The 16,193-nt window shown below is 32.1% G+C and overlaps 1 protein-coding gene across 3 annotated transcripts in view; it reads left to right on the top strand.

Annotated features, from left to right (window-relative positions):
• Positions 1–16,193, top strand: part of CSMD3 (CUB and Sushi multiple domains 3) — a 1,081,491-nt gene that overhangs the window by 385,459 nt on the left and 679,839 nt on the right. Inside the window, exon 7 of one of the 3 annotated variants that reach the window (XM_019931943.2) lies at positions 14,803–15,114. The exons of the other annotated variants lie outside the window; for them this stretch is intronic. Within the exon in view, the coding sequence (XP_019787502.2) occupies positions 14,803–15,114 (312 nt within the window). The remainder of the gene's footprint in view (positions 1–14,802; positions 15,115–16,193) is intronic. 3 annotated transcript variants of the gene reach the window in all.

Here is a 16,193-nt window from a genome sequence, read left to right as displayed (position 1 = left end):
TTAAATCAGCTCTTCCCTTATATTACTTACTTAGAATAAATCAGAAAATAAAACCCAAACTTCTTAAAATGGCACACAAGTCCCTCATTTCCTACTACTTAACATTTTCTCACTGCCCTCTTAGACATACCATCTTCTTTTCTGTCTTAGGTTCTTTGTATTTGCCATTTTCTCTGAGTGGAAAAGTGTTCCCTCAAGTCTTCCTGTGACAGGTTTTTTTTTTTTTTTTGGTACCATTCAGGAGTCAGCATAAAAATCTCCATTTTAGAGAGGATAAGTCAGTGTGATTTAGGCTACCCTCAACAACCTAGGCACTCTGCCTCCTATATTTGTGCCTTCATAGTGCTAACACTGCTGAAATCACCACATGTACTTTCTTGGTATCTCTTCCCTTCCTTTGATCATTTTAGCAACCAGAGGCAGGCCTGGAATGTATTAACTGTCTAGTACAGTTGTAGGAGGAAAGAAAGAAAAAAACAGAAAGAGCAAAGAGAGGAAGGGAAGGAAGAAGGAGGTAAGGGAGAGGAGTGGGGGGAGAGAAAGATAGAGACAGAGAGAAAGAGAGAGAGAGAGAGAGGATGGCAGGTGAACAACATATTAAAATAAGTGTATTATTTAAATTCAGTTTTCTGTACTCATAGGTTTGTAGAGCTGGAAAGGACCTTAAACATCTTGCATAGTCCAGTGATTCCTTTTTGAGATTCCCTGGAAGAATAGTAATGGTCCATTATTTTCATTATTTCAAAAAGTTTACTTAAAATTTACCCATTACAGTGTATCACCCCAACTAAAATATCAGTTTTCTTTGCTTAGCACTATAACTAACACAGTGATATATTGGTTGCCTCATGGTGATTAGAAGTGCTGATTACCAGGTGACATGATTGTTTTTTTAAAATGAGCATCCATTTCTTACTGTGAAAGTGATTTAGTTTATATGTAAGACAGAAGTTTTCCAAAAAATAGTTTCTTAGGGAAATGTAATGAAAAGAGCATTTCACGGTGACAGATTTAGGAACTACTAATTCAGTCCAAACTTTTTCATGATAAATGAGGAAATTAAGGCAAATCACCCACAATTTTATTCCTAGTTTCAGCATAGCCAGTATCGAACCAAGAACTAATTGCAAAACAGTGTTCTTTCTAATCTGTAAGTGGTGTTAAAAATGATTGTAAATAATCATATTTTGCAAAAAGCAGAAGTATAGATGTAGTCACATTATAAATAATCTTTAATTGCTATAGATCACTTCACTAGGCCAACTCAAGAAAATGTACTGTATATAACTTGTATGTACTATTTTAGGATCACAAAATAATAGTTTAAGTATCTCATTCTCTCTTTTCTATGTTGCAAACCTCAGTTTATGTTACTGACTGACTGGCATACTATTTTTTAATTCTAATTTGTTTCAAGGCACACCATGTGAAATTTCATCTGAAATGAACTTTAGAAGTTATTCGTCTGAATATAAAAGTATTCTCTCTACCAGGAAAGCCAGAAACTGCACAGATTCAGTAACATTTTATAGCAGAAATCATCTTTCTGAAAGGAAAATACAATTTTTGAGAGCATATTTTGAATGTAATTACACATAAAGATACATTCTAGCTGACTTTTTGCAGATAGACTCTGTAGGTGACTGTATGACATGACTGGGGGCACTGAGAACCCCCAACATCTGCCCCAATTCTATGCAGCCTTCTAGCTAGTGACTGAAATTCTGTAACACAAATTTCATCCTCTAATGAAAGACTTTGTTTGACCTTGTTGTGAAATATATTTTTACTTCAACAGAGAATTCCACCTACTATTCTGAAAAACTGGATGAAGTAGGTCCTCATAGGTGATGCACTGGAAAATAGAAAAATGACAACAAAGGGAAATGAGCACAGACATATAAGACTTGTGGGTTAAAAATGCAAATATTTTATAATTTTAAATTTTGTTTTAGAGATGACCCCACGGTTACCACATTTTGGAATTACTAGAAGTTTACTTTTTCAATCTTAAGAATGCTTTTTATGTTTTCCATCAGTGGAAAGAGAATCCATACTATCATAATACTTTCTTACAAGAAACACATTTGGTTCTGAGAAGGGATGAGAGAAATATGGTGCTGATTAGAGTGAGTAGAATCAAGGGACTGTTTCTGTTGGATTCATACAAAGTTCAAATATCATCTCATGCCTTGTACCATATCTGCTGTACCATATTCTTACAATATGCCCTCTACCTATATTTTCATCTTAAATTCTAGTTTTCTGCTTGCAGTCTGTTTTACCCATACTAATGACCATTAATTCCTAGAAGCTAACAAGATCTATCTTGTCTCATGACCTTTGTTCATAGAGCACACTCTGTCTGGACCATCTCTTTCCTTTGTCTTCACCTTGGAAATTCCTATTCATGTTTCTGCTTTCAATATAAAATATTTCCTCCAGAAAGCTTCTCTTTATTAAGTCATCCCCAAGATCAAATTAGTGCTTCTATTATGTATTCCTATAAAATTCTGCATTTCCTATATTATGTCAATTAACCATAGCTTGTAAAAGCCACCCCAAGTCTTAGAGGCTTAAAACAACAGTACTTTACTATTTCTCACAATTCTCTTGGTTTGCAGGATGTTTCTGAGCTCACATGTATAGCTGCATTAAGCTGCAGGGTTTACTGGACTGCAAGGTCCACTATGGCCTCACTTATTGAAGTGCCTCAATATTCTCAACTGGAGCACTTCAGTTCTCCTTCATGTGCCTCTCATTTTCTAGTAGGCTAGACATAGTTCCTTGTATGGTAGTCTCAGGGAAATATTCCAAGACAGCCAAGGTGGAAGCTGTAAGGACTGTTGGAACTGAGACACAAGAATTTACACAATAGCACTTCTGATTTACTCTGTTGGTCATAGTAAGGCAGGAGGACTACTTAGATCCAAGGGCATGGGGAAATAGTTTGTACCTCTTGATGGAAAGAGTTGCAAAGAATGTGTGGCCACATTTAATCTAACACACCAACATAGTGGTGTCATATTTTATTGTTTTTTCTTGTTTGTCTATTTTTTTTACTTTTATTTTAATTAAAATTTATTTCTTTTTAAACATCTTTATTGGAGTATAATTGCTTTACATTCTTGTGTTAGTTGCTGCTGTATAACAAAGTGAATCAGCTGTACCTATACATATATCCCCATATCCCCTCCCTCTTGCGTCTCCCTCCCACCCTCCCTATCCCACCCCTCTAGGTGGTCACAAAGCACCTAGCTGATCTCCCCGTGCTATGTGGCTACTTCCCACTAGCTATCTATTTTACATTTGGTAGTATATATATGTCAGTGCCACTCTCACTTCGTCCCAGCTTACCCTTCCCCCTCCCCCTGTCCTCAAGTCCATTCGCTATGTCTGCATCTGCGTCTTTATTCCTGCCCTGCCCTTAGGTTCATCAGACCTATTTTTTTTTTCAGATTCCATATATGTGGGTTAGCATACGGTACTTGTTGTTTCTTTTTTTTTTTTTAACATCTTTATTGGAGTATATTTGCTTCACAATGGTATGCTAGTTTCTGCTCTATAGCAAAGTGAATCAACTATACATACACATATATCCCCATATCTCCTCCCTCTTGCATCTCCCTCCCACCCACCCTATCCCATCCTCTAGGTGGTCACAAAGCACGGAGCTGATCTCCCTGTGCTATGCAGCTGCTTCCCACTAGCTAGCTATTTTACATTTGGTAGTGTATATATGTCCATGCCACTCTCTCACTTCGTCCCAGCTTCCCCTTTCCCCTTCCCCGTGTCCTCAAGTCCATTCTCTACATCTGCGTATTTACTCCTGTCCTGCCCCTAGGTTCATCAGAACCATTTTTTTTTTAAGATTCCATATATATGTGTTAGCATACGGTATTTGTTTTTCTCTTTCTGATTTAGTTCACTTTGTATGACAGACTTTTATGTTTACATTATCTCTCTCACTCATCATTGTATCCTACCATTGAACAATGGCTAGCTAGCAGTTTAATATAGATGTTCATTGAATAAAAGTTAGTGACCCTATTGCTATTATTTTAATTTTTATTCCTTAAATGTGAATTCAAATATATAAATTTTACTCTCAAAATGTAATATTGTCTCAAAGGAAAATACATATTACTTCATAGAAATATAGAGCACGAGAGACCGTGGAACATAGTTACAGAGAAATAAAGTGTAATTCCCAAGTTCTGACTGAATAAGAAGCAGTATGTCACCAAGGTTAAGAATACAAGCTATGGAATCTGACAGTCTGAATAAAAGTGCCAGATGTATCAAGTCTTTTATTTTTATTTCCCACTCTTTCATTTTATTAAGGTTTTAGCTCAAATGTCACTTTGTGTTTTACTACTAGCTATTATATTAATCTGTCCATTCTTCATCTCTTCCACTTGAATGTAATCTTTCTTAGGAAACGTACTGTCTGTACTACTCACCTCTGAATTATTCAGTGCCTGACGGACATAAAGTGGGCACTCATATATTCTTGTTAGATGAATACCTGAATGAATGAATGACTTGAGACAACAAACACTTGAGTGAATACATGAATGAATGCCCTTAATCAAATTATTTATCCTGGACTATGTTAATTTTAATTGTATCTTCTGCATATGATTTTTGAAGGCTAAATGGAAAATGTTTGTCATAGAACTTGCATGAAGTAAGTGATCTGTAATTGTTAGAAGCTATGATTATTAGAACTTGGAATCAGGGGGAATAGTTGCTTAGGACTAAGTGATTCCTGGGTCTTTAGGGCAAAAGTTCTCATAGTAAAGTATCTACTCTCCATAAATAATAAAATTTATGTGAAGCTAAGAAAAACTATTCCTCCTATGAAATTTTCTGAAGATTAGAGAAGTCCTTGTAGGTAAAAGTTAGGAACCAGAAATTTACAGAAGCTTTTGTTCATGCAGCAAGGAAAAAAAAAGTGATCCAATTTTGTAACATGGTAAGAAGGCTTAGTAATACAAGTCTTGTAACTATTGAGCAGCAAATAATTTTCAAAGATAAGTGAAATTAGATTACTTATAACTGTTATGAGAGGAAAAACTATAATAGTTAAAGGAGGAAATAGTAAGAACACAGAGGCATCATGTTAAGCTGAAACTGAATTATTAAAAAGACAGGCTGTTGGGGTGTGTATAAACTTTTGCTGTATTTGCAAGTGAAACAGGTATGAAATTTAATCCACAGACTTGCATGAACAAGAAATGTCACTTTGTTCTCTTAAATTCAGATAAAGTTGAGAGACCTTATTGTCCCTGACAGGAGAATTCTATCCAGGTCATTGTGTGTGAGGGTAGAAAAAACATTGGCACCTTCTTCTTCCCTTGAGTTGCAGAAGAATCCAGGGGGCATTTGCAGTGCTTGGACAGTGGCACCCTGTCATCACTGTCCAAGCCCGAATTTCCCATGAAATCAGGTAATCCTGGGCTTCCCATGACAAGCCTGAGTAGAAAATCTTAGCCAAAGGTGAGAGTCCAGATTCCTGGACTCTTCCACTTCCTGAGATGCAGTAGGGAGGTTGTGTATGTAATCTTCAGTGCCTCTCCTTGGCCCCCAACCTCTACCCAAGTCATTGATTCTCTCCTGTCACTTGATAATCCCCTCAAGAATTCTAGACTGTTAGGAAACAAAAGCTATGGAGAGATCTTAGAGCAAATTTCTCCTTTAGTCCTGCAGAACCATCCTTCCCTGAGGCAAGGGAGTTGCAAGAGAGACCTGGTAAAAGTCAGACATGTGTTGGGGAAGGAGGGGGAAGAAATACAAGGAAGACAAAACATAAATAAATAACTTATATGTTGATTGAGACACAAGTGTTTACACACTATTTTGTATTGGGGAGGCTAAGTAGAGGTGTACTGATTTTCAGGAGTTAAGACTGTGGTTTTGGGATTATACAATTTGGGTCCAGTTCTAGCTTTTTAATTTACTAGCAAAGTGAGTTAGTGTATGTTTTGAAACTACTCTGAGCTTTAATATCCTCAGCTCATAGGTACTTAGGACTGTGTCTATAACGCAGTAAATGTTCAGTAAATGTTGAGTCCTCTTTATAACATGTTTATTTAAATAGTCTGTTATCTAGTCATTTAAAGTAACCATTAGAATGACCAATATATTTATGGTGTTTTAATCACCTGTATTCAGAAATTTGGGGAGATTAGATACCATTCCACAGGTGAAAAGCCAAGTCTCCACCATCCTTATAAAAGTTAAAAGTATATGTAAGAAAAATGATTTGATAATCATTATTATTGCCTGTAATTGGAATATACAAAAGTCATCTGGGTAGATGTAAAACTTTTAGGTATTTTAAACCACTTTAATGATTAAGAAAACTTCCTTTTCTTTAATATTTTTCATCCAAAAGTCAGTCAATTAAACTGTATGTGATCTTAATCAAATAGAATACTCTTACTCATTATTAGGCTTGTATAGGCTTCATACCTTTGTTTTATTGATGGTATTGTAAGACAGTCTTTTTACTTAGAGTCTTGAAATAAAATGTAGTCTTTGTAAGAAAGGTTACTAGACAGAATAATTACATGAAGAAATATGAAGATTTACCTTTCAATGTGGGAATACATATTTTAAATACCCCAACATATAATTATATATAATACCCCAATATATAATGTATATTTGCCTATCCAGTTAATAGTAACCTTTAATGGTAGACTCAAGGTTCTTACCATTTCTAAAGGTTTTGAAAAAACTTTCCTTCAACATGCTACTTTTTTAAGCCAAGATTTGTATTTTTTTTCCCAAGAAAATCACTCCTGCAACTAATTAATTAGCTGCTACAGGATAAAAAGTGTTTTACAGAGTGTTGATGCAGGAAAATAAGACTTCCTTTGGCTTGAGTTTCTTATTAGGCTGCTCTACTTCAGCATATTTATGCAGATATTCACCAGTTGCTCAGCAACCTTTCCACAATAAATACCATAATAGTCTTTCTTCCAGAATGTCAGCACTTTCCTATCTGCCCACACCTCCATTACACCCACCTGTTAATAATGAACCTAGTTATTTCAAACCATATAACAACCACATGGGATCAGATATCAACCTATGATAAGTGCCTCAACAAGTAGTGTTCAGTGATCTTACTGCAAGCTTCACACTCCTCGTCAAAACATATATTTCTCAAACTGCCCCTATTATTTCTTTTGAGGAGAAGAAAACTTTACAATAAACTAATTCAAACTAAATAGTTGAGCAATCACTCTGCTATGTGTGTTCTCTCAACCAAGAAAGCATTTGTCTGATAAGAGAACAACTATGAGAGAGCAATGCCTAATCCTAAAGAGCATCGTTTTTTTTAAGTAGCATCTGGATACACAGAGAGAAATAGCTCCTTGGTTCCCTTTAAATCATATCACATATAGGAAACCAGCATTAGGTATACTTTATACTCTAGGTATTAAAAAAAAGAGGAACACTTATAATTAGTAAGAAAATGACAACCCCCCTGCCCTCCCCAATCTAGAAGGCCATTATAGAAGGAAATAGAGGATAAACATGGAAACACTGAGATAGTCGAAGTAAGCAGGACTCAGGGACATGATGAGCTAGGTCAGGATAAAGCCTTCTTTTATTTTTTCTTTCAACCATGATATGTATAAAGGGTAACTCCACCAGTTCCTTTCCCTTACTTCTTTCCCTTCTCCTTCACAATACCAAATATCATCATTATAAAATATTTTTTTGGAGGGAAAAAGGTTCTGGAGAATGGAAGAAAAGGGAAACACTACCCTCATTTGAGAAAAGACAAATGAAAGAGTGATTTATGTGTTCTTAGATGTCCCTTCCTCTTTTCATTACTTATGTTCTAGCACGTGCAATATTAATTGCAGTTATAATTATGTTTTTATATTGTTTAAATACATCTGAACAGGTCCAATTTCTTTCTTATTTATATCCTTAAAATACATTTAACACTCAATAACTATTAATTAAACATAAAATGAAATGTTTATGTTTTTGAAAAATAAGAGAGAAGTACATTTATCCACATTCATTCTTCCCTCATATATGTATGAAACATTCAAGGGGAAGTGAGAGATATACATGTATAAGACATGATTTCTACTTTCAAAATGTCATTAATACATATCAGTTATTAGAGGCAGCAGTGTTCTGAAAGTGAAGGAGTTTCTTATGTTACACTTTGGAATAAAAGATATGTGGTATCCCTTTTTGCTAACAATGCCTTTAAATATTCCATGAGAACTGGCAGCTATTCCACAAGATTTTGTGTGGAAGGAAATTAAACAAGTGTGTGTTAAGTTACATTTTGTTTGGGGGAAACCCAGAATGTGTCCTTCTAGTTCTGCTAAGAGGTAAGAGCTGCTACGAGAAAGAGGTCTAAAAATGCAGGATTCTAGGAGGTGGTTTTAGGAAAGTGTGAAGGGACATTCTATCCTTTTATTCTTATGAAATATGACAAGGATGTTGTGAATCTTACTTCAAAGCTAGGTGTTCAAGTTTTATTGTCAGTATTGTGACTTTATGGATTAACATCATGCTTAATTACACAAAAAAGGCTTCAGTTTGCATTTTTGAATATTCTTGTGAGTGGTGTGTGTGTTTGTGACTGGGCACATTAAAATTAAAAAAAGACACCTTGGACCTACCACTACACATTGTTGAGACTTCCAAAAATGTATGAAAAGGAGTGATAAGATGCTGACGCTTCATTTTGCAACTTCACTTTAATCAACTAGGTGAAGCAAGAAATGGCTCTTAGAGAGAAAATCTTCAAGACCCATACAGCCCTCTACTTAAATTTTCCCTCGCATGAGCTTACTGTATTTTTAGTACTAAGAAATTAGATGTCTCTTCTCTCACATTCTGTGACAAACTGTGAGGATATTTAGTGTAACATTCATGGATTTATACTATATAACATATATAACATACATAAAATGTTATATGACAAGTATATGTATTTACCATATATACCACATTACCATATTACCATATATATGTGTGTGTGCATATAGACACACACGCACACAACGTAGTTTTGTTGTGGTAGACCAACAGAGTACTCTCTGTATGCTTTCTAAAACTTGGTATTTTCTATGTTTCATTTAGGTAAAGACATTTATGCTGGTTTGGCATGTGGGTTTATCAAAATTGCAAACAATTCAGAATATGGAGTTTTTATCTTGTATATAAACAACTTGGCATTAGCACATATTTTGTTGAATATTTGTTTTATAATCATTTATTTACTCATAGTAAGTGTGGATTTAGTAAATGTATCACTAAATCTTGCTATCATCAGTTTCAACTTAGATTGCAAATATTTATTCATTTAAGATCACTTGCATCTGATAAACAATAACAAGTCCACTTGCAAAAGTTAATATTGGTGTCCCTTTTTAATGCTTAAAAATTTAGATATAAATATATAATATAAATGTAAATATATATCAGTATGTCAGTGAATTCAGAAAGACAATATTTATTTAAACTCTCAGTTCTATTTTTAAATTAATGTGTACCTAATTTATTTAATTAATTCATGATCATAGAAAATCTGTTACTTGGATTAGTGAGATCAACTTCTTTCCCATTTCTCTGTATCAGAAATCTGGATTTAGGGGGCAGCATTTTTGCATTGTCATATCATATTTTAATAGCTGAATGGTTTCTTTCTTAGAGATGTATCTTGTAATTAAGAATATCTTATATTTATTTAATGAGATGTTTTAAGATCATAGTCTTATTTAGTTTCAAAATAAATGAAGCATTTTAATTTAAAATCAAAACTTTATAAGACCAATATATACCTGCTCTTTAAAACTAAATTAGAAACTAATTTTTTCAGGATTTGTCCATTTATTTTCCTAGTCAGACAGACAATTTTATATTAGGTAATGACTAATCAAAGGTAGATTATTTATATTTTTCCTACAATTTAAAGGCTACTTTCTATTTGTTTACTTATCTCTTCTATAAATTGAATATTCATAGTACACCCACATCCACCAGATTATACTATTAAATGCTAAGCTGTACAGATTTTAGAATACTGGAATTTATAACGTTTAAAATGCAAAATATTTATTTTCCCAACTACAGTATGCTTCCTAACTGTAACATGTATCAAAGCAGTGGCTTTGTTTTACTTCATCCCCTCATATTTTAATTAGTTTTCAAGAGTCCTCATTTATTGACACTTTCCTGTAAGTTTCATGTAATATTAAATGAAAGAAGAAATACAACATACAAATTAAAATACATATGCTAAAATTTATAGAATATCTAAATGTGACTCATATAGAATTGCTGCATTAGTTGTATTTATATTTTATTTTGATGTTTTTTGTATATTTTTTCTTTTGCATGTTTTCATGTTAAATATGTTTATTGCATTTTTCTTCATTATATATCATTATGCCACAAAATTATTCAATTAAGATTATTTTGTTATTTAAGCTTTTATTCAAATGTTTCATTTGAAATGCTGAAATCAATGGAACAGAATATATGTCTCATATAAAATAACATGCCAAATATAAATATCTAAAAGCTACTTCTATGGATACGTAGTTATCTTTAACATGTACTTGTATAGCTGTATGCATTTTAGGACATCCACTCATATCTCTAGCAAAATATTCTGTTCTTTACGTCTGTGATGAGTTAGACAATAATTACAAAGCAATATAGCATAATTAAAAAAAATCTGTAAAACTAAAATTTTAATCAAAATGAAATTCAAATTCAATTTTTTGAGTTTTTATTTAAGATACTTTCTATGATGCATTTATAAATCGCTTTACATGAATTATGCTTAGTACCTTGCAGATTGTTGAAATAAGAAAGCCTTCAAAAATATAATTTTTAATATGATACATAATAAAATCCAAATTTAGTTATATAATTTAATTGTACTATTATATAAATTTGCCAATTTACATCTGTAACACATGTCATTTTCCATTATCATAATTCCAAGAGGACATATAGTTATGATTTATAGAAGCATGCTTATATGTGTAAATCATTTCATTTTATTTTTGTTATATTTGAAAATGTTTTTTATTAAAATATTAATAAAATTATATTTTAGATGTATTTATATTTTAAACATCAAATTTATAATATATCTCTAGCAAGTTAATTGACAGGGTAATCTAATTGTGATAAACTACATCTTGTATACATGGTTTTATTTCTAATGAAGCATGGGTTTTTTGAATGTACAGTTTATTCCTAAATTTGGGTTGTATGTCTTGTAACATGCATTTAATACTGTGCTATTAAAGATAATACTTACGTAATTGTGTAGCATACTTAAAATATTTTAAAAGAAAGTTATAGTTTAATATTGAATTAGATATATTATATATTTAATATTGAATTGTTGATATATATAATCCTAAGCCTTTTTCCAGCATTGGCAATTTCCTCATAAAACAGTTATGTATGCAAAAATGTTGAGTATTTTGAAACTGTTAAAAGATGCATTTTGACAATTTAAAAATCTGTTTCACACACTGCCAATTTAAAATGGTACCAAAATTAGTATTCTAAATTGGTCTACATTTTAAATAAAATGATTATACGATATATGATATAATTGTATAGTGATGGATGATTCTATTGCCTTATAAAGGAAATCAATGTTTTTTATAGTTCCACTACATATATATGTATATATAAGTGCCTAACTAAATTTAGATGCACTTCTATTTCCTGCCATTATGAGATACATCTACTTTTTACTGTACAGAAATTTGAACATTCTAAATAAATCCATTTCACACTAACATTGTAAACTATCATGGTTTGGGAATGTTGACACAAATCTTCAAGTAACTATTACTTATGCATTTAAATCTTCAGATTCCACACTTTTTCAGTGATGTTTTTGAAAGTTCAAAACAAAACCATCAATTTTTCCTTTCTTTGTAATTATTCTTCATTTCATTATACTGTTTGACCTATGATTTACCACATTAAAAATTATAGTCATGTTTCATTCATGAAATTTATTCTCTTTATTATTGTTATTATTAACAATAATAATTATAATTATTATTAAATTCATTCATTCTTTTATTCTTTTTTTTGAGGGATATTTCTTGAGCATCTGCTATGTACTGGGTATTGTCCTAGATACTTGAGATTCAGCAATGAATGGAATTTACAAAAATCTCAGCCTTCAGGGACCTTGCATTATAGTATGGGGAGGAAAAATTATGAACACAAAATATAAGTAAAACATAAGAACTGGTTAGTAAAATATCTAGCTAATTACACTATGGTTATTAAATAAATGTTTTTTTAATGCTTTATTCAAATATTACACCCTGTTCTGCATTCAGGTTAAGAGAATAATACTGAATATTCACTACCAATAGCCAGAGTAGAACTCTATTACTGAAGATTTTAAGATTGGGAGTGCTAGCAAGTCCTGGATCTAAACGCTACTAAAGATCAGTTCTAACTCACAAATTTGTTTAAGAACTGTATTTATCCTCTGGGAGCTTCAAAAAACGGGTGTTTGAAATTAGTCTGTAGAGCTTAAAGATTAGTTATAGAAGCAACCTGGACACATCCTAAGAATTACCCCAGATTCATTTACCCAAATACAAGAGATTATTTAGGATTAATTGTAATGACCTTCAGTGATGAAATATAATAAATAGCTATTAATTTACTTCCTTGCTAAAGGTAGAAATGCTGAGATTTGAGAGAGTACAAATTCCATTATTTTTTATACTTTTAGATTGCATTTAGCAACATATGTTTACAGTTAAATGCTTTCCTTTTTTAAACTAAACCTGAAAGCCGGAAATTATGATAAAGTCAGGAAAAGTTCTAAAGTATTAGTTTTTATCCTGATTTGTCATACTTCCTTTCAAAAAGAAAGGTGCAATTAAACTTCCCAGAATAATATGGACCAGGTACTTTTTTTATAGTAATGAGCACATGAACATCAAAATGTCTGATTTACCATGTCAGTTACTGAATGTTAGTAATGCATGTGTAGCTATTGCTTAATCATGTGACTAAAGAAAACCCTTACCAAATATTAGCTTAATAAATATTACTGGCCAATTTGCATAACCAACATGCATTTAGTAGATTTTAATATTCACAAAGTAACTTGGATGAATATTCAATAGCAACTTTTTTTTGATTAACGCTTTACAGTATATTAAAAGTCTTTAAAATAATCTGATAATCGTCATACCTCATTTACCTCTGCCCACCACAAAGTACAATCATTTAATTTTTTGAATTTGTAAATCAAATTAAAATGATACGAAAACACAGGCTGGAAGAATTAGTAATAGACATGTGCTCCTTTGCTTGCTTGTGAATGACAGGGGTTCATGTTTGACTTCTTTTTAGAGTTTAAAGCAGGAACCCGAATTACTAGTCCTACTAAGCATCTGCCTACGGGGTGGGGGGAGGGGAAGGAGGCAGAACATGCTCAAACCACATTATGTGATATAGCTGTTTTTTCTCTCGCAAAATGAATAAAATATACCCATGTATTTTTGTCTAAAATATCTAAATATACATTGTGGACAGAATTTTGAAATGCAGTTTATTGAGAAAGCAAGTATATAAAAACATATACCACTCATTGGCTTTAAAAAAATACTCAGAAGTTTTCTAACCAGGACATGATTATTATTCCTAATTAGTAGCTGTTCCTCCAAAATTCAATATTTTTTTCTTGTTAAGCATTTTAGCTGTCAAGATCCTTCTAAGTATATCTTCATTCTGCTTCATGCTTCTATTATAAAGTTACATATTTTTTCCTTATGTGAGAATTACGTACTACCAAGCACAATCTCTGAAAAAGTTTAAGTGAAAGAAAAAAGAAAATCCTAATTTGGTACCTTTAAAACAATTTTAAAATTATAGTGAAACTTTAATAAGGTTAAGAATGTAGAGAATTACTGTGACATGCTTATGAGATATTTGGAAACTTTCAACCTTTTTTTAAAGCTAGTTTTGTATGAATAAAATTTCCATGCTAATAGTTAATTTTCAGTCATTTCTAAATAAAACAATTTAATTTTAACTAATTGAAAATTGGTTAATCTCAAGTTTTACTTTAAAACTCTGAAAAATATTACCCAACTTCCAAAACAACCTGGTAAATTCTAAAGTATGTATAGCTCACGACATTGAATATTTTATCATGTTGACTGCTTTCTGGCAAATGAGGTTAAGATAGACATTTACATAGAGTAGTTTTTCAGAGCTTCATTTTTTAAAATCATTTTGTTTTCAATTTGGCTTTGATTTTTAAATTCTCCTTTCTTCACTTTTTTGTCTTAAAATAGAAAAATTTGATATTTTTCCCAGAAATCATGAAGTGATATGGCACAGACTATTCAAAGCATACTTCTGAGAAAAGTGTGGTTACATAGTTACCCATTCTGTCAAAACTTGTCACTTGCCAGGCATTTGTTGCTAAAAAACATCTGTAGATAAATAATGAATAAGATTGATTCAAGGCCATGTAAAGGGTTTACTGTTTCACCTTTTTCTCCCTAATGTGTTACAATTAAAATGTGGTATATTTGTGTATAATATCCATTCATAGGTTGATTGATATAGACCAAACATCAGATCTGGTTACTTCACATTTTAGTGGTGTGTTTGTGTTTTGCCTTTTCATGTTTGATAATACTTAAGATGATAGGGGGAATATAATTTATTAAACTTATCAGAAAAAAAAAACAAAATTTAAAAGAAAAAGTTAGCATCTAGTGCTACTGTGTCCCACAGGTTCTTCTCCATTGACCCACACTACCTCCACTGGTGAGTTAGAGGAGCATAACAGGACTACCACTGGTGCTATTGCTGTTGCTAGCACATCTGCAGATGTTACTGTATCCAGTGTTACAGCTGTCACCATCCATAGACTTTCCGAGGAACAGCGAGTGCAAGTAAAGAATATCAGAAATTCAGGTCTGGACCCCAACACATCCAAGGACGAGCTCTCTCCTCATCAAGCAGATATACAAAGTACAAGGAGAAGACCAAGAAATGCTGAACAGATAGAAAGAACTAAAGAGCTTGCAGTTGTTACTCATAGAGGTATTGGATGTTATTTTACTTGTGCCCATTTAGTTACAGCCAAAGCTATATTTTGGTAATGATTCTAATTAGAGAATGAGCTCAAACAGAGCCAAGATGTAGGAAGTGAAAGAAAGAGTTCAAAGTAGCTGAAAAATATAGACAGTAACAGTCAGAACCTGAATAATTTGAAAGTACAAAAATTAGAAAAAAAAACAAATCAAAATGCAGTGCAAATGTTGGAGGGAGGAGGGAGTAAAAATAGAAAGAAAATAATGCATAAGAGATAGTAAAAATAAGTACTAAATACCCATTGCTTATTATATACCACTTATGGTATTGAGATAACATGAAAATAAAAAAGCCATTTTTCTATTAATAAGTGCACATATTTACTGATTGATGATTTATCCTATGTAGTAATTTTCATATTTGCATGAAAAATTTTTTACACAAATGTTAATTTATTATTGAGAAAATAGATAATTTGATTGGGAAAAATGAAAACATTATGTCTGGTGATTATTTTATATAGCTTATTCTACTGTTTCTGAATTACCTATTGCCTGACCCATATGATTGCACTGAGAACAGATTTCTCATTTTGAAAAGGTAACAGGTATTCATTGATATTATGACTCCAAATTTAATATTGCTTAACTTCCTACTTTAATTTTTAGAGATAAAAATACCACAGAGCCAAATCATATATTGGTAATTTTCTAATCAATTAATATAAGCCTATGTTTTACAAAATTAGGAAGTGTAGCAATTTTCTGTTTCTTGGTAGCAGGTTTCATTGAACAGTTTAGGGAAAAAATAGTGTAGTATCAAAAACTAACAAATATATATTGATATATGCATCAGTGGAAATATTAATTAATTGCACATTAATATTTGGAGAACAAAATATCTACTCCAGCTCTATTTCCAACTCATAATCATATATTCTCCAAATATAAGTAATAGAAAACCATTCAAATGCTTAGTACACACTAAGGAGAAAAATCATGACATCTTTACATAAATTGATTGAAAATCATACAGAAATATCTCAGGAGCTCATTTCCATCAGAACTGATACTGAAAGTACTTACTTT

This window comes from Tursiops truncatus, chromosome 17 (assembly GCF_011762595.2).
Source record: "Tursiops truncatus isolate mTurTru1 chromosome 17, mTurTru1.mat.Y, whole genome shotgun sequence".
Classification (NCBI taxonomy): Eukaryota; Metazoa; Chordata; class Mammalia; order Artiodactyla; family Delphinidae; genus Tursiops; species Tursiops truncatus.
Note: the sequence above shows the minus strand (reverse complement) of the source record. Positions and strands in the feature narration are given on the sequence as shown.